Below are 19,582 nucleotides of genomic sequence, written 5' to 3'. Positions count from 1 at the left end.
AAAATATGTAGATGGTGCTGCTTCTGTCGACTGTATCTTTGTGGAGAGTTGGCTCTCCTTCTGTCTGAAGTGCATGCCTTCTCTGTGACTGATTCCCCGCTGAACATTCACTCTGTTCCACTTTGGGCATGGAGGCTTCCTTGAGAAAAATATTCTCAAAGCCATATAAAAAGGAAATGCGATTGGGAACCTTTTTTCTTGGTTGTGGCGTGACACTAATTTACTTCCTCTCACACTTCCAAGGCAATTAGCTTTGAAGCTTCTCAGAAACTATTCTTGCCCAAGTCGATAGCTAGCATGGCAAATAAGAATTTAAGCAGGTCCATTGGGCGACAGCTGATAAATATATCAAATGAGGTTACAGCAAGTAAGAGAAACCGTAAAGAATAAGGAAAATATAATTACTTCACAAGTTCTGCTGGGTGCCTGGCCCTTCATTACTGTCCAGTGGTTTCAAGCAAATGTATTTCTGAGTCGTTGAGCACAACACTGCAGTATTATTCTTACATATGTGGAAAAAGTATGTTTAACTCTTGGCAGATTAAGTCATGTGATGAGTCATGTGACTTATCATCATCACTGGCACTTTGATGTCTGAAGTATATGTATTAGTGTCGGTGGGTTTGGCATTACAGTACCAGACATGTTTTCGTAGCAGGAGAGATAATAAAACACATATATTTTATACACACAGTATATCGTTTTTTCCCCCCAATCAGCCGCCTACTATAAGTAATGTGTTGCGATATTGACAAAAAATAAAAAGACACAAAATCTCCCTGTGCTTTCTCAGTCTTTTCTCAAGGAGTTTTGAATCATAACCTGATTACTGATAATGTGTTGTCAATCAAATCTGAACAAACCCACACACACACACAGTCCTGATATAGCTGGAGTAAAGATGATTTTCTTTTTAGAGCTACACTCAACCTTACTTTGTTTTTAAAGTTGCTACAAAATTGCTATTACACTATATTTACTGCAATTGTATTTGACCAGTCAATTCAAATGTATACATTATATAGTGCCATCGAAAATCCCTGATATCACCACCACAACATTATATTGAGACATCCCTCCATGATGTATTGGGATTATCGCAGTTCCTGTTACTCTAGCCTGGTTAAGGCACAGCGGGCATTGCTTTGCTATATCCAGGTTAGAGTAACAGTCTTGGCTCACCCTCATTGTCCCGATCTCTGACCTCTTCACCCTCCATTTGAAATCATATTGTATCAGCGACTAATCAAAGCTCATAACCTTATGATTAAACATGCAGTAAATTGAGAGATTTAATTGAAATTGCCCAAAACTGTGCTTTTCCATGGCAACCCCCTTTCAGAAATTGTACCTTCCCAAAATTGCTTCTTTCAGGGTTTGCAGCATTTATAATGGAGGGCTTTCATGCTACAGTGACCCTGGAAGTAATGATGTAGGGGAGGTTTATAGTTTTGGATAGGATACAATAAGTAAACTGAAGTAATGGTCAGAGCAAATATATTCCAAGCTGACGCACTGTTATGAAATAGGTTTTTCGGACATTGTCTCATTTATAAGAGCCTGATGCTTATTTGCAAAGAAAAACGAAGTTATTAAAAGTAAATGCTGTGTCCATGGCTGTTATAAAATAAATACATTTACTCCAAACATTAGGAAAACTAAATTGCCCATCATGAGCTTACTGTGGTTTAGAAATCAATTACTGGCTCATTTTACAACAATATTTTGTACCAGGTGATTTTGAAAATGTGTCCCGAAAACCGACACAAAACTCTTAAGGTGAACATCTTGAACACAAATAAGCATACAATTAGTTAAAACATTTATTGCAGTAGCTGTATACCTTTAGAGTAGCAACAAGGATTAATTGTTCCAGTATCTGTGATGTCAAACACCCTTACAACTGACGAACAAACTGCGATAAGCAAATCACTCCAACCCATTTAACTTCTTTATATTGTGACATAAATATGAAAGTGCTTTACAAACTGAATGTCTCCTTAATGCACAAATCAACTCTATTCCAGCAAAATAAAATGACACAAAAATGATCAAGTAAATGTTTAAAAGCTATATATTTTAGCATGCTTTTCCATTGTGTAAGTTGCCTTCCATGCTGTGGAATAAAACAAACTTCTTCAGACAGTGGAATGACAGATGACCTTTCATGGTTGACCCATTATCTGCACATGTCTTTTTCTCAAGTGCCAAGGACTTAATTTCGTTCTTTAACACCTGTGTGAATGTGTCTCTAAATGTGGCAAACATTCAATGCATAAGGCATTTGATTTTAAGACAGGATAGTCTTAGAAGCCAACATGTTCTCGTCATTTAAATAAGCACAATTCAGTGTTTGAAGAAACATCATGAAGGCACAGTGATTAAAGTGATTCATTCAATATTCAAGATTCAAAGGTTCAATGTCATAATTTTAGTTTAAGTGTTATCTAAACCTGTGTTTTCTTATGGATGGAAACAATAGTCCGTGTGCAAATAATATATATACATATGTCAATAAATTGCAGGTACTACTGAGGGATTGCACCCAGTTAAATCACAATTTGAATAAAATCTATACAGTAATAAGATCAACGTTAGATAAAACATTTAGCCATTTACAAATATATTGCTATTTAATTGTACTGAACACTTTCAAAATCAGTTTATAGAGGAGCGCTTTCAAAGCTTTTCATCTTTATAATGCACATATTGAGTACTGACATCCTTTATACAAAATGTTTCTTTTAAAAAAGGTTTGCCTGTGGTTTTGCAGTACTTGAAGAAAATGTATATGAAATATGTTGGAACATTGAGTATATCACGGGATGGAAATTTGTTTCAAAACCAGCCATTGGATTTTTTAAAGAATTGGGTAAATGTTGTACATTATGACACATTATAGATATTTGTCCAGTTGAAATACCAAATCCTCATGACAAGCCATTATGATGACAAGAGCCAAGAACTGTCCTAATCACTGTGGTTATTACGGGTATATGATAGTGGTTAATAAGTCTTATTTACAAACACACAGACAATGACAGAATAAACGAGTGTCCACTAACAGTGTTATTAGAACAACACTTTCTGAAATGTAATTCCATTTTCTTTGATTGTGTTGATTAATATAGTCCCGAACAACTCAATAACAACCACACCACAAATATGTGTATAATACTTCAGCCATGGTAGTTTTTTTTTTTCTTGCAATTTGTTTTCATTTTCTCCATTTAACGCATGTCCTTCCCTCACTTGTCCAAATTACACATGAAGGGGACAGAAAATGTTACGTTGAAGAAATCCATGGATGTTCATAAAAAAAGAGGTTCCTCTAGAGCCACAGTAAAGTTTAATTGTAGAGAACACAGCATAAGCACTATAGTTGTGTGGCCTACATAGTACATGTGGCTATCACACTGCAGAAGCATCAACTTAAGTGGGAAGAGATGAAACTAGAAAGAATACAATAAAAGAGAGAGGAGTCCATGTGGACATCTCACAGCACAGAAACAAAGTCCGTCTTATAGCTGCTGGTCCTTGGGGCTGTCGGGGCAGGACGCTGGCTGGCAGGACTTCAGACTCACCAGTGGAATATCAGCCATGCCACCGCTGGTGAAGTGTCCCTCTCCACTCCCAAATGGCTTCCTATCACCAAAAGGATCTGACCGCCCACTATCATTTTTCCAGGTTCTGGTCAGAGTATGTCCATTGAGAAGTTTTTCCTTGGGACCCCACTCCCTCTGAGACCCAAAGCTAGACACGGGTGATTTTGGCTGCTGGTATGTTCCCAACGTCGGAGGCATCCAGCAGTTGTCTGAATGTCCCAGGACGAGGCATTCTTGTGTGCACATCTCTGTAGCTTCCACTAGACCACGAGGTCCCAGGGGGCCATCTAAAGGAGAAGAAACAACAAACAACAATATGTTAAAATAAATTAAGACCAGGTACATAAAAGGATAATAATAATATAAAGATGGTGGTCTTCTTTCCACAAGCAGGATACAACATGTTAATCATTGTATTAGATACACCTGTACACATGCTTGTTAATGCAAACACCATATCAGCCAATAATGTGACAGTTACTCAATGTATACAAACATGCAGCATAGTCAGTTGTTGTTCAGAGCAAACACCTGAATGGGGAAGAAATGGGATCTAAGTGACTTTGACTATGAAAAGATAGTTTGGGCCCAACGGGTGTTTTGAGTATCTTAGAAACTGCTGAGCTACAGGGAATTTCACAAACAACAATAGAGTTTACAGAGCATGGTGTGAAAAACAACATCCTGTGCACGGCAGTTATGTGGGGGAAGGCCTTGTTAATGAGCGAGTTCAGAGGAAAATGTTTAGACTGGTTTAGGCTGACGAAGAAGGAACCTTAATAACCACGCTTTATAACTATGACTAGAGCTAGGTAGAGAAGCATCTCTGAACACAAACATGTTGAACCTTGAAGTAGATGGGCAACAGCACAAGGACCACAGGGCCATTCTTGATGGCCAAGAAGAAGAAGCTGAGGCTATGATTGGCACAGGCAGAACAGAAAGATTTGAAAGGCTCGGGCTGATGAATATGATTTCTGCTGGGACATGCAGATGGTAGGGTCAGAATGTGTCCAAAAGAACATGGATCTAGGGATCTATCCCGCCTTGTGTCAGAGCACAATGCTCCTGGTGCTGAGACATCTTTTCTTGGAACACAATAGGCCACTTCACACCAATTGAGCATCAAGATGCACCGTGTCAAAAAGCACATGTCATCGAAGCTGTTCCCACCAACATGACAATGAGTTCAGTGAACTCCGTAGACTTCCACAGTCCGCAGATCACAGTTCAATACAGCACCTTTGGGATGTGGTGGAATGGGACATTTCCACATTAATGTGCAGCCGATAAATCTTTAGCAACTGCATGGTGCTCTTGTCAACATGGCACAGTAACTCTAAGTGATATTTCTTGCATGAATAGTTGAGTCCGTTCTGAGTGCAAATAAATCTTTGCGGGTGAAGATAATTAATGCAGAAATTATTCTACCTTCAAATTATATATATGCAGTATACTGTAAACATGTACCTTTTTAGGAGAGGTTAAAACAAGAGTACTCCCAGTCACATCAACATAAAACTATAGACTGTTGTGTTTGGTTATGGCAATGTTTCAAACACTATTAGAGATTTCATTTCAATAAAGAACAAAGCAACAATATGAACTGGATTCAGCTGGTTTCCTCTACTAATTGAGTCTCTCAAGCTATGAGGAACATAGGTCATGTGAGTTCAGAGAGATGGATTCTGTGGACCCAACAGCAATCTGAAAAAAGAGTTCGCTGTGCTTTCGGGAGCTGGAGAGCATGGAGGGGTATAGATCTTGAGGAGGATGAAAGGAAGAATGAGTTCTCTTTGAGCATTGTCATTTTAAATCCATAGAGACATTCAAATGGCTTACATACTGTACAATGCACTGTAAATAGATGTACAGACTGAGAGATGGCACTGTACAGTAGTGATGTTGTCTGATATTCAATCAGTAATTAGGCTACACATGCAAGCGAACTTTCTTATATCTCTTTGCTTTAATCTCACACTTTTAAATAAGTACAGAGATAGTTTGAACTAAATCCTGCTTAGTAGTTCTTAAGTGTAAGAAAACACACAGTGAAAGCCCTTTAAGTATAGATATTCAGACACTGTTTAGAAATCTATGATTTTGACCAACGTGATTGTCAATGGTAAAGCTGCACAACGGCACAACTATGTATTGAGAAAATATGATTGATGTTAAAAATATTCTTTTTCTCAGGAGAAATGATCCTCTACCTGTTCCCTATAACCAGAGAAAAAATGAGAAAATGTTGAAGGTCATTTTGCAAAACAACAAATCATCAGCGGGACATTCCTCTCAAATGCATCGCTACCATCTGGCTCTTCTGATGAACATGCATCACCATTCAAACATAACAAATCAAACAAGTCAGTGTTTCAGGTGGTATTTGCTTGAATCTCATTTGATAGAAAAGCATGCATAATGCATAGAATATAATGCAGCTCTGCCGTGTGAGGGATTGTTCTTCGTTGAGTTGGTTTCAGCATCTGTTTTAAAGAATCAACAAATTCTGCTAGTGTTTGTAAATCAAACTTCAAAGGGTAATGAATTCATCTGTTTTCGTCCTAAAAAATAAAATGATAACTATTTGTCCTAATTTGTCCCCTTGCTTTGCGTGAAAAGCGAATTGTTGGCTGCAAAGTCCTTGAATGTATCAGGGAGCTTTTTTTAAACAGCTGCCTGGACCTGTTTTTCTCATTGATGGTTCAAAAATACGCACTTGAGAGTCTGTTTTATGAAGCTTAATTTTATTTCAAGAGCAGAATGGATAGGAGAAGTACTACACTGGTTAATATTGAGTCTGTAACTTAAATGTAATACCCTAGTATTTAAATATGTGTACATTTATAAACTATATTGCAAATAGTGTGAATGTCAATTCTGTGAATGGCCTGTTGGTGTGAACATCACTGATAATCATTTACTACTTTTGAAGAGTTACCGCATCTACACTGACCTAAATAGTTTTGGTGTTCAGATATTTATGGTCCAAAAGTTCAACCTGCTTCCTTGTGGTCAAACATGTGAAAACCTTACTTTGTTGCTCTACAAATAGAAACATGTATGAAAAAAGCAACGTCAGTTCCAAATTGATTTGTAAGGATAATCTACCTATACTACTCTGATGGAATTTAGACAAAATGTGAAATATATATTTTTAGTTTCTACTACAGTTATTTTGTGGCAAATCCTTGCATGTTTAATATCTTGGCCACAAAGTTCATGTAACTCAATGTGTGCTACAGATGCAATTAAAAGTTGTTTCTTTTTATGAGGAGAGGAAAACGTAACTGCTCCCATGATTCTGTATGTCTTCTGAAGCAAATGAAAAGACAATTATAAATGTGGGGGGGAGACCAAATTGTTTTATTATACCTTTGGCTCAAATTCGTATTTATGACAAGGTCTTTGTGGGTTATTCCTCTGTAAGACAATGAAGACCATGTCCTCAATTTCCACTAAGTGGTGCAGCCTGTACACTGGGCTCTGGCTTTAACAGCACATTCAGTTATACAGCGTGAGGAAAGCTGGGACGAGAAAGTCAGTCACTCTTCTGCATGAATGTGGAGTCCATCACAATAACAGGCACTCGTAATTGGCGTTAGGAGTCTAACCAAGACACACATTATCATAGTTGCATGAAGAACCACGGAGAGCCATAATACATGGTACACGGGAGACAGTAAGATGAATTCCTTAAATGTGATTGTAGACGAGTGAGTAAACATAGGGAGCTGTTACTGAAGTGAGATGGAAGAAAAGGAATGGACTGAGGATGGCATGATAAATCCACTTTATGTTCATTCTTAAAATGTTTTAAATAATGAAGTGCTTGAAAAATAATCATATTATAAAAAGGAAAACCCTAAGTATTTTGTGAATTATAATATATATTTATGTATTGTTAATAATTAGTATTAGCAGTGTGTGTATGACTTACAGCAGAATCAGGTGACTGTATGTCTACATTTTATTTTTTGAAACAAAAGCAGAGCCAGTTATTAATCAAGGCACTTTGTGTTTTTCTATTCCCCTGGTGTAATAAACATGACCATTTGCATGTAGATTGGCACAATCAGTGGCCCAAGTGGGCAGCAGAGGATAATTTAAATCGGCAATTTTCTACTCTAATTTGCACATACCTGCTGTTTCAGACAATGCAGAGACAAACCCCGATGGAGAGAACACTTGAGGCGTAGAGCTGATGGTTGAGAAAGAAAACCTATATATACTGTTAACCCCTGATATCTAACCATGGATACCTCAGGGGCTACTAAATACAGTACATTATCAGCTATCTAATTAAAATAAAGTAAGGGGTAAGAAAACATTGTCCATGTACAATCGAAATCAATCAAAATCCAGGTTTAGTTCTTTCCTTGATTTTTTCTCAACTGAGTACAGAAAAGCACATTTACAATTCAACAATATCTCCAGGATAAGGACATATCTCCATTTTACCAACCAAGTGAAAACAGAAGACAATTATTTTGTTCCCAACGTTTTAGAGTACTTTACTTTATCATTCTCCAGGCCTCCACATTTTCCTATTCAAAACTACAACTCAGCAGTCCAAATATTTCAAACAAAACCAAACCACAGCACAACACATTACTTTTGCCTGAATGTCTCTTCACTGGCTCCCTGTTGAAGCACATGTAGATGTAGCCCTACCCTTAACAGTGTGCAGGAATATGATGGTCCTCTTAATTGAAAGGACACTTTCAACCCACTTCCCTCTGGAAGTGACTTTCTGACATTCTAAAAGGATGAGTTTCAGATTCAGTATTTGTTTATCAAGCACAGTCTGTGACCTTCCTAAACTCCCACCTTATTATCCATTGTATTCTCTTTGTTTACTTCTATTGCAGTGTGTCATTGACTTAATTATCTTGTGGCCCAACCTACCATTGTCCAGCATTTTCATATGTATGTAATCAATACACGGATACTCACAAAGACAAATCCCTATTTTCATCATTATTTCCCTGCATAGCTATTTCTGATGATCTTCACTGTGAACAGACCTCAGAATTCCTCTGACTTAACTTGACAGACATTGACCATCAAAACTTATTAGCAGCTAGCGTCTTCTGATTATCTGCAGTGCCAGAGCGTAAGCTAGTTTGCCCCATTGCATTCAACCCCCAACTCTGTAATCAGAGTGACATCTCGTGTCATGTATCAGCATTGTGAATGGGTTGGAGATTGAGCCAATTGTTAGTGACAAGAAATGTGTACTTTGATTACATACTGTATTCATACGCTTTTTCGTGCACAGTAACAAAGCTGTACATGCAAATACGTTAATCATAAATCTGTCACTGCTGTGAACCATGTGACTTGGAAAAGCCCAGGGGGTGTGTCAAGTGACACCCTGCTACTCCTGCTGAAACCTTGAAGAGCTGTGGACAGATGATAAGCACCAGCACACCACGACACTACATCAGCAGATAAGAAGCTACTGGGCATATAATCCATTGTGCTGCAGCTCACCAAACAAGCTTGTAAATCTGAAATAGATTCCGTCCGGCCTCATGAAATATATAAATTGAATTATTTCATTACTAATGCATGTTGCCTATAATTATATATGCTAACAAAAAACGTTTTAAAAGGAAATATATCTGACTTTGAGCCAAGTTAGTAGCGCTACTGAACCTTAGATGTTATGTGAAAATAAATGTTAAAGTTATAAGCACCAAAGCAAAGTTAGCATTGTATTGATATTTTCAAACCTTACACTTAATGAGTTTATGCGTTTCGTTGCTATGTTACTCTCTTATTTCTTATATTTCAAAATGTTGTACTGCTAAAAAACACATTTCAATTATTTTAGTGGAAGTGCCACACAACATATTTTTTGTTGATATCTACTGATAATAAATAAACATTCCTGAGATACGTTCCTCAGTATGCATATTCAAAGTCACATATTTTCAACATAAAGCAGTTCTCTTCATCCACACAAAATGGCTTCTGCATAGTTTAGTCCTTCTTTGTCTGTACATAACTCGTGGTTCATGGTTTCTGTGCTCAAGAAGTCAAGCTTCTCCTTGCACATACACCACCAAACACACACACACACACACACACACACACACACACACACACACACACACACACACACACACACACACACACACACACACACACACACACACACACACACACACACACACACACACACACACACACACACACACACACACACACACACACACACACACACACACACACACACAAATAGCCAGTAGCTGATGTTTGTTGCAGAGCCCCTGAGTGCTTTAAATAACATTGAGGCACAGGTGTTAAGGAATGCAAGGGATTCAGAGCGGTGTCAGATGGTGCTTACTTTTGCTTACAGCTCTGTGCAAATGTTGCAGATGTCCACAAAGACAGATAACTTAGAGACAAAGAAACCATTAGATTGCCTCCTGATACGGAGTCATTAGGATGTGCTGGGGGCTGGTCTGTTTAATTCTGCAGAAGCTGTTGGATAAATGTGAGCCATGAGCAATTGTTGTTTAACGATGGACACTTTGACCAAACAGTATTCACATGCCTGTCTTTCAGTCCTCCTACTCAGCATCAACAGATCACAGAGGTTACGGAGCACGAGAGAATCATCCTCATGTTTGGCCAGCGGATGTTTGGAACTATAAGGGAGTATACTTGTTTTTGTCTGCGGGCAATTTCTAATGAGATAACGTTTGGCTAATTAATTGGATGCACACTATCAGTGCTGATGTGCCATTCCCACACCGACAAACAACCTACATCCTTCAGAATGGGAACGGGTGGAGAGGGAGTGAGAGTGATTGAGTGCGGGGGATTTAGTGTCCATAGGGCTTGTTTATTTATCCATGCTGTTAAACATGCCCAGATGTTGTTATTTGGGGATGAATGAGGCTTTGTTTTGGTCCAGCATTGAGGCTCAAAGTGCCATGGCGCTGCGTCCAGCTGCTGCCTGAAAACCCACAAGATGCATATGGAAAATTCATTCTCTATGCTTTAAAGCTGCTGTTACCCTTTCATCCTCCAATACCAAGCCCACATACATATACCACCAATCAATGTTTAGACCCAGGCATATGATGATATGGAGCATTGTAACCATAGCCTGTATTCATAAAGATGTCCCTCAACAAAAGTACATATATGTTAAATTGCTGTGGAAAACATGTGAGGGGTATCGGTGATTGGTATCCGACATGCATAGAATAACAGCTGCATACAGAACATTTGAAAACAGTTTCTGTGATCTACAGTAAAGTCTATCTGGGGTTGGATATATATGAAAGTGCGCAGAGCAGAGCAGAGCAACACGCTGCATCCTCAAGAGAATACTAGTCTGGCTGATGGGTCCTTTCTAACGCTTCCTTTGAGGCCAGGCAGAAGCTTCTCATGAGAGGAGATGAAGGGCACAAGACAGGCAAAATAGAGAGAACATAAAGCTTTAGAATAGAAGAGAAGGATGGTCAGAAAGATAGAAGAGAGGATCGAGCATGATGGAAGAGAAAACAAGTTAAGTAAAAATGAATAATAGTTAAACAACAAAAACACAAAGCGTGTCAAACAAGTGCAGTTATTTACATAATCTCCATGGTTTCTCGTAAATATTTTTGGTTTAGACCTCACTTAAATCTATTCTCAGATCAATTTGTAATTAAAATATTCAACCCAAAGTACTATGTATCAGATCAACACATTTCTCCTGATAAAAATAGTCTATTGTTTCTTGCATGGTGCTTGTGTGCTGGAAATGAGGGTTGAGAAAAGTGATCAGGATTGTTTTCTCTTATAATTTGTCATAAAGTAAGTAAATAGCATTATTTAAGAAATGTACACTAGGCAATGCATTCAAGGTTCAAGGTTCTTTATTGTCAAACAAACATAGCTACAGAGTAATTATGTCGTTGAAAATTCTGTACCACAATACTGAATTTGTCAACTGAAAATCCCTAAAAAGTTCCAGAATTGTACATGTTACACTTCTCAGTTATTTTATACTTCGGGAAAAAGCTTGTTAGCAGTTTAAAGTAAACATTTATGGAAGTGCCTTTATCACCTTGTCATTTATTTAGGTTATTTTCTAATATTTGCCCTGCACTAATGGGCTTCAGGGTTCATCATATTGTATTATTTGAAAATGGTAATGCAACAACAGTGGTCTGTTCTGAAATACCCTAGGCTACAGCGCTTTAATATTGCCCTCTGACAGCCCAGACTGCCAATTGACCATCACAGTTTTTCTTTTGATCAAAATATATCAGATCATTTGGTGAATAGTATTCACATGATACACAATGAATCCCTGTCCTTATTCTCTTTAAACATAAGTCTTGATTCTAATTTGGGAATGAATATATATAGCCACTTTGTCACAAAAAGGAGTCATTCTGATAGGTATTTACATTTGTTGGGGATGGGAAAGCTTAAAAAATTCAAGAAGTAATCCAAGACATTTTTGCACTGTGTTCTTTCCCTTTACTCCCAATCGAGAGTTTGACTTCACATCCACTATAAGCGGAATATTCTATCAAAGTTGTTGCATTTTAGCTAAGTACCATTACAAATTAAACAGTTGTTTTATGGGTCAATATATTTAGATCCAACCTTATTCAAAAGATACATTGATGTAGCCTCTAAAGCAGGGGTGTCAAACTCAAGGTCCGGGGGCCACATTCGGCCCGCGACTTCATTTTATGTGGCTCCACAAGAGCTTGCAAAGAATATAATATGTTTATTATACGGTTACATGCTACAGAAGCACGTTGCCCATAAACTACATGTCCCACAATGCATCTCAAATATGACTTTTTTCTCAGAATTTGCCTTTTTTTCTCAGAATTTGCCTTTTTTTCTTCAAAATATGCATTTTTTCATAGAATTATTTTTTCTCAGAATTAGATTTTTATTTCAAAATGTCACTTCTATTTCTTTTTTCTCCAGAATTTGGTTTTTCTTTTTAAATCATTTTGGGACATACGCACTGAAAAGACTTGCAATTATTTGTACGAGACTTCTGCTTTCAGACGTAGTTAATTATGAAGTTATTACCCTATCCGATGATAATCCAATGCAGAGGCAATGATGTAATATAATACATTATTTTATATATATGATATATTTATATATGTATTTTTATATAGTCTTAAAGTTACAACCGGCCCTTTGAGTGCAACCATAATGCTGATGTGGCCCGCGATGAAATTTAGTTTGACACCCCTGCTCTAAAGGGACTATAGATGTTGTTTTGTTGTTTTGTATTTTGTAACTCCAATATAGAGTATATAAGTCAATGACAACAAAGTAAAGATGCAAGTTAATATGAAATGAATCATATACTTTCTTACTACTACTCTCTACATTCTACAGTGTATTAAGAGCTTGCCTTTCATGCGTCGGGAAGAAGCTTAAGGTTGTCCTAAATCAGGTATTGTAGACAGGCCACAGAATCTGCAGAGAACAGCATCAGGCATGCTGCAGAGTAACAGCACAGACGGTGACCTTTCCTGCTCATCTTCTACTGTACACCGCAATTTTCATTTGCAGTTCTGGGTCATCTCCAGAAGTTCTGAGGTGACTCTTGCCTTTTACGCTGCAGCAGCATGTTGGAGTGGATAAGACTGATAGGGAACTTTGTGAGTTGGAGCAAGTAGAACTCTCAGTTTAACAGCCTAAAAGTGAATCTATACTGTAGGTGCATTACCCATCATGTTTCTTTGGGCTCACATCTAGACCAAAGTCCCTGTAATATTGCATATTTGCCCAGATGGAACCTATTTGTATTTTTGTTAGATTTGTATGTTTTGTCGCAGGATACATCATCATGTTTTGTTAAATCTTTCTGTAGAGATGAGTGTCAATCTGTATCAGAATGGTTTTGGACTGACTCTGACATGAACAAGGTAAATACTTTAATTCAAAAGCAGATTAAACAGCGGCACTTAAGAAGTGTGCTGCACCTAACAAAGGCTGCTAAATGGAGCACTAACACACACTGACATACCACACTTACTCACAATGCTATGAATTATGAAATGGTCAAGTGTTTTAAATGGGCTAAATGAGTAGATTCTGACAGCTGGAGTAAACAAACAAAGGATCCACAATGTATTGGCTTTACTCATATCCAGAAGAAACTATTGAATCAATCGCAGGTACCCGCTACCGACATTCCTACTTTTTTATTAAAATGTTTTATGAGAGAACAATAAGCAATTTACAGTGTGTGAATAATCACAATAAAATGTGGCAATGCTTCTGTTTTAATTATAACTACATGTTCATGAGAGAACAAACTGTACTGCACTGATAAGGCCGATAAGGTTAGATTAGATTGTTCCCATGGGGCTCTGGTGTAACAGACCAGATATTCACAATCAATTTAATGAGCCCAGAACACTGTTCTTGGGGGTGGTGTGCAAAAAGGTGCCGAAAGTAAGCTTGATTAACACACTGGTGAAACAGTGCTGTCTGGCCTGGAGGCACAAGCAAAGGGGATGATGAGGACTAAATTAAACCCTATTGGAGAAAACACCTTCCGCCCCCTCTGTAATGAGAATAAACTACAGTAGAGAACATCTTCACATTTCTCCGCATCCAAACTTGGGCCTACAGCTATAAGATTCTTCAATGCTTACCAAGCCACTCAAGACAACTACAAAGAGAGTGAGGCAGGGCATATTCAAAAGAATCCAAAGCATTTATATTGTACATATTGCAATATGTCTGAAGCTATGCTATGCATACATTTGGATTAAACGGCACTATTGTGAACATAAAGCAAATGCATTTTAGCAAACTTCAATTTGTTGTAGGTTTATACATTGTATACATTGTATACACTGTAGTTTTGTTACCCATCATATACAATAGTACATCGGGTACCTTTTTGAGAGATACACTGTACATGGCTGTCTGCCCACTTACTAAAAACCCTGGTTATTTATTTCAACTTAAGAATAAAAGAAGAATGAAGAGAATATTTTTAGTAGAGTTGTTTGAAAGACTGTTTTGACAGCGCTGCCATCCCTAATACAAGTAACATACAGTATATGAAATTCAGACCTTCAGTTTGAAAAATAATCTATGCTGCCATGATCATGTCTATTCATCCATCCGTCCATATATTGTTATTGTCCATGCATTTAACCATCTGTGAATGACACAAATTCAATAACTATTTCTATCCAACTCATAGGACAACTCAAGAGTGGATACCCAAGCAGTTTGTATTTTCCTTGTGCATTACATGTAAAGGATGGTGATTCCAATATGTTGCGATCATTGCAGCTGTATAGGATCTAATATAGTTATTATAAAAAATGTCTGAGACCTTTCTTTGAAAATCCAAATCCATCACATGAGGAGATAAATAAAGTCAGCACGATAACATGTTTTGTTTTTGAAAAGGGTAAATGCTTAAATGCAACTTATTGACAGAAGCATCATTCTGAAACTGCATTATTTCTATCACGAGTTGGATCAATAGCACAATTATACCAAACTGTATTTAAATACAACGCAAAACAAAGGTATTATAATCAAATCATTTTTATCTGTAAAAATAGAGACTTGAAAAAAAGAAATAGCAATGTTCTTTCCTTTAAATGTAAGATTAAATGTTACTACCAAGCAACACAGCTTTTCAAAACACAATTTGAATTGAGGTTTTGCACAGCTCAGTGCAAGTGCTCAGTCCCCATGACAACAATAGCCATGTAAAAATGATTTCTTCTCCCTCTCTAATCTTCCACTGCATTAGATCCAGCCACTGACCTTGTAATCTAATTTATGTTGTAAGTCAGTGAGTATGCCTGCTCATCTCAACAGTGGATCGAATACATTTCTCTAATACTGATGATAACAACGAGACGGATACTGCATGTGATAAGTGATTCAGTTTATAAACTTGCCCCTTATTTATGGCCATGTAGTGTGTACACTTTAATTTACATTTCGCCTTAATTCATCCTCTCGGGAACAATGAACATCTATGCCAAGTTTCATGTTAAGACCTGACCAAAGTGCTGAGACCATGTTTCTGTTTTTATTTTAGAAAAAAAAAAGTCTACAACCCCTTTCCCAGAACACACATATATTTCCAGACGGCAATCACTAACAGCTGACATTTTAAATATGAGGAATATATTTCAAATTGAATACAGGGGTATAATCTTTTAATCATTGTGAGCATGCAGTGGCTGTGACGGTGAAAGTAATTTAACAGATACAGATAATCATCATGTTGACCTCATAATACAGTAACGTTGCACCATGACAACAATTCACTTTGCCTCATATGCAAGAGACACTAGACAAATCCAATCGTCTAGCTGCAAGAAAATAATGTCTGCAAGCTTCAATGATGCTCAGTGGCTCGATTTGGTTAAATCCAATTGCTTTAGGTTTACCGTATAACACTGTGCATTTATGCTATTTTTTTACATGACAATAATTCTTTGTGGTATGCAGTGAGTATTGTATAATTATCTCAATGATAGAGGTGTATCAGTACAACATATATTATCCAAAGAAAATACACACAGTACATTTATTTCTGTTCAGCATCTGGTAAACTTATTTTATCATTATTATTATTATTATTCAAAATAATCAATGTTTAAAATTGCATATGTTAAAACAATATATCAGTATGTTTATTACTTAACTAGCAGTCAGATTTAAGGATGAGTTGAGTTTTACATTTCAATATTTAGAGATACTCTGAAATGTAGAGTATGTGACACCTAATTAGGCATAATGAATAAATCCCTTGATTAAAGCCACGCAGTTGTCTCAAACTATTATAAAACCCTTTCAAGTAAAACTATTTGATAAGACACAAGCATTGTAGTGTGCTTTGCTTTATGTAAGGCTGATGAACATGAGCTTGGAAATGTGTTCAAAGCATCTATTCTTTCTTCATTAACAAAGTACCTCTGGGGATAATTAAATGGCAGCTATATTAAGATTTGAATAATTGAATATGGATTACTAATGTATCCCTTGTGTCTCTGTCCAAAAGTTAAGGTCTAGGCAGCTTGATTGTTAGGGTGAAAGTTTGGATTAGAGATTAGAGAATATTGGGTTAAGTTTCCCTTACAGTAAGTAAAGCATGGTTAAGGAAAGACAACTTTAACCATAACAGTTGACTCATTATAAGACCATGAATCTGAGTTTCCAATGTCAGTCATCTTCCTCAACAGCCTTTACAGAATATGCCCTGGGTTATAGATGCAAAAATGTATTGTATTTAGACATAAATGTATTTTTTGTTTTACCATACATTTATTTTTTCATAATTCGTTTCCTCCATTAGAAGTTAGCACTATCATTACAGAGGATGTAATTAGCAGCTTGTGACATAAAAAGTGCAATATGAGATAATTTTATAATTTGTTGTATAACTTGTGGTGATGTGGATTCGTTTGAACTTTAAATAAACAGTCCTGCTGTCTTTACAGCCTTCTTCTGTAGTCACTTGACACAGATCAACAAAGACTTGCACAGTCAGAATGAGCATCAAGTACAGGTTAATGGCCTTCAACACAAAGCACCAACAGTGGAATAGATAATGTGCAAGGTATTCAGAAATGTATTTAGAGTACGTTTACGCATGTGCTCTTCTAAAGCCAACGCACACAGTCACAGGCATGACAAATTAGTACAAACAGGTAAGGGATGCAGCTGGTATCGTACTGCTTACTTACAAAAGTACAGCAAAAGGTAAAAGAAAAAAACGACAGTGAGAGAGAAAAAGAGAGGAATAACAAAGAGGCCGATAAGTTGGACAGTGAAGTAGTGACAGAGAGACATGTTATGCTCCGTGTTGATCATTACCTTGAGCCTGAAGGAATTTGATAATAAAACAGAACCTTGTTAATCTCCAGAGAGCTCTGTAATTGCAATGTTGAGGTACATCTCCTCTCTCTTAATAATTGTAATTTCAGAGCATGCTCTGCACACATATACATTTATTCATAATTACCTGAGGGAAAGGATAGTGCCGTACTGTTTATTACAACTGCACTAAATTAAATGGATATGAGGTATGCTCATAAAATTAAGGTCAGTAACTATTGATTTGGAACACACATTGAGGGTTTTTTTCCTTCCTGTGCTCCAAGGTCATTGAAATTATGTATAGATTTTCCATAAAATCCTATGCCATACTCTTTACTTAAGGTTCAATGAAAGTGTAAATTCTCTGTGAATGAATTGGACTTAGAAACTTAGTCGTATATTTTTGTCTCTAGCCGCTAAACATGAGCTCATAGCACAGCTTTATTGTATCATGTGCTTCAAAATCATACCGTTAAGTAAATGTGTCAAAATGTGCAAGTGCAGTGAAGGGAAAAGTTAGCGCCTCCTCTTCAACACCGAGAACCGTCTGCCTCGGTTGCAGTGTTGTTAAGGTGTTGACAGAAAATGGCAATTACAGACATAAGGCCACTGGATCACGTGGATTGGTGAGAAAACTGTGATTTCAGTAGTAGAGAGTGTTTACAGATTTGCAGAGTATAAAAAGGAAGACAAATCCATGTTAAATTAAACACATAGTTTTTTCTACTATTTATTGTCCTCAATAAATAGTAGAAAAATGCCATTTACTCACACGTACAGATAAGGGGATATCACTATTAATTTGATTGATGTATATTTCATGTCAGAAATCAGTGAGTAATAATGTATTTTACAGATTTACCACGTCCCTCAAAAATCAGTCAGTCACATAATCTGCTTTAAGTGCATCGGTTGGCTTTGAAAAAAAGAAAATAATCAGGAGCATAAAGGAATTGAAAAACCTGGTAATAATAACATGAAATATGAGTGATAGCCATATGCATAAATCTGCTCTGTGAGATGGTGGGTGCATTGAGAGGAAGCAGGGGTCAGGGCCTGGCAGAGACCCCTGTTGGGTGCAGGTGGTGACTAACTTCTGTCAGCCAAGTAATTAAGTGTCCATCACATCCTTGCAGGAGGCCTGTGCAACCCAGAAGCCCCTTCCAATCTCCATCTGTGAGGAGGACTGGAGCTACAATATGGCACGACATATGACCAGCGTATATCTAAACCAACACGTAGAAAATATGTTGGTAAAAACACATGGCAAACACATGGAACATATTTTATAATTTGCGAATATGTATATACAAAAATGAATATGCGCTTCAATGTTACATATTTAAAACATTTAGCATTGTCAAGTAAATGACTGAAGGAATAAAGAGAGAACATTTGCAGTTATGTTAAAGAAAAAATACATACCATTTTTTTTCATATTAGAAAACAGTTCTCTATTTAACAAAGCCTCAATTAATGACCCTAGGCCTCAAACTGTAAATAATTATTAATGAAACACTAGTGAGCAGACATCTACCATCTGCTTTATTTTTCACAGACAATCAGAGGAATTAATAGCAACTCTTAAGTGTGAAAATTATAAACATAGATTTAATTGCGATGGTTTTTTACCTTTGATGTCAAAAGGAAAGTAAAAACATATTACCACGTGAAGGTGATTTATTAATCAAACACTGGCTGGAGCCAAAACTAGGTGCAGGCAGAAAATTGTAATTTCTAATTCATGGAAAGCAAATGTGATTCTTGACTTGAGCCATGTTCATCATGATTGCTTTGTGACAGTGACAAACTCATGTGCCATCCAGCTGTAATGTAATACAAGTTGTTTTTGACTGGCTGGGTGTTGATACGTGTGGTTTCTCCCTCCGTCTTAACGTTGACACGTGTGAAACAAATTTGTTGTTTTTGAAGATGGCAGCAATTAATCTCTCAAATGACCTGGCTAGATTAAATGAGAAGAAAGAGTGGATGCTAGGAAAATAAATGCCAGCATTAGGGAAGAAATTACAAGATGACCTTACTGAACAATGATTTATGGATTCCCTCGTCAAGCAATTACAGCAGGTGATACCTTTGAAATTTCAAACCATGGAAATTAAATT

General features: G+C 37.0%; 1 protein-coding gene across 3 annotated transcripts in view; it reads right to left on the bottom strand.

The window, feature by feature from the left end:
- Positions 1-1,839: 1,839 nt before the first annotated feature.
- The window catches only part of LOC117465832 (protocadherin-9), a 274,265-nt gene continuing 256,522 nt past the window's right edge, over positions 1,840-19,582 (bottom strand). For 2 of the 3 annotated variants that reach the window (XM_034108877.2, XM_034108886.2), the window contains exon 5: positions 1,840-3,892. In XM_034108877.2, the coding sequence (XP_033964768.1) occupies positions 3,522-3,892 (371 nt within the window). In that variant the 3' untranslated portion in view covers positions 1,840-3,521. The remainder of the gene's footprint in view (positions 3,893-19,582) is intronic. The other variant, XM_034108895.1, reaches the window with a different exon arrangement.

The sequence above is a fragment of the Pseudochaenichthys georgianus genome, chromosome 3 (assembly GCF_902827115.2).
Source record: "Pseudochaenichthys georgianus chromosome 3, fPseGeo1.2, whole genome shotgun sequence".
Classification (NCBI taxonomy): Eukaryota; Metazoa; Chordata; class Actinopteri; order Perciformes; family Channichthyidae; genus Pseudochaenichthys; species Pseudochaenichthys georgianus.
The sequence above is the reverse complement of the archived record's forward strand: the minus strand, read 5'-3'. Positions and strand labels throughout refer to the sequence as shown.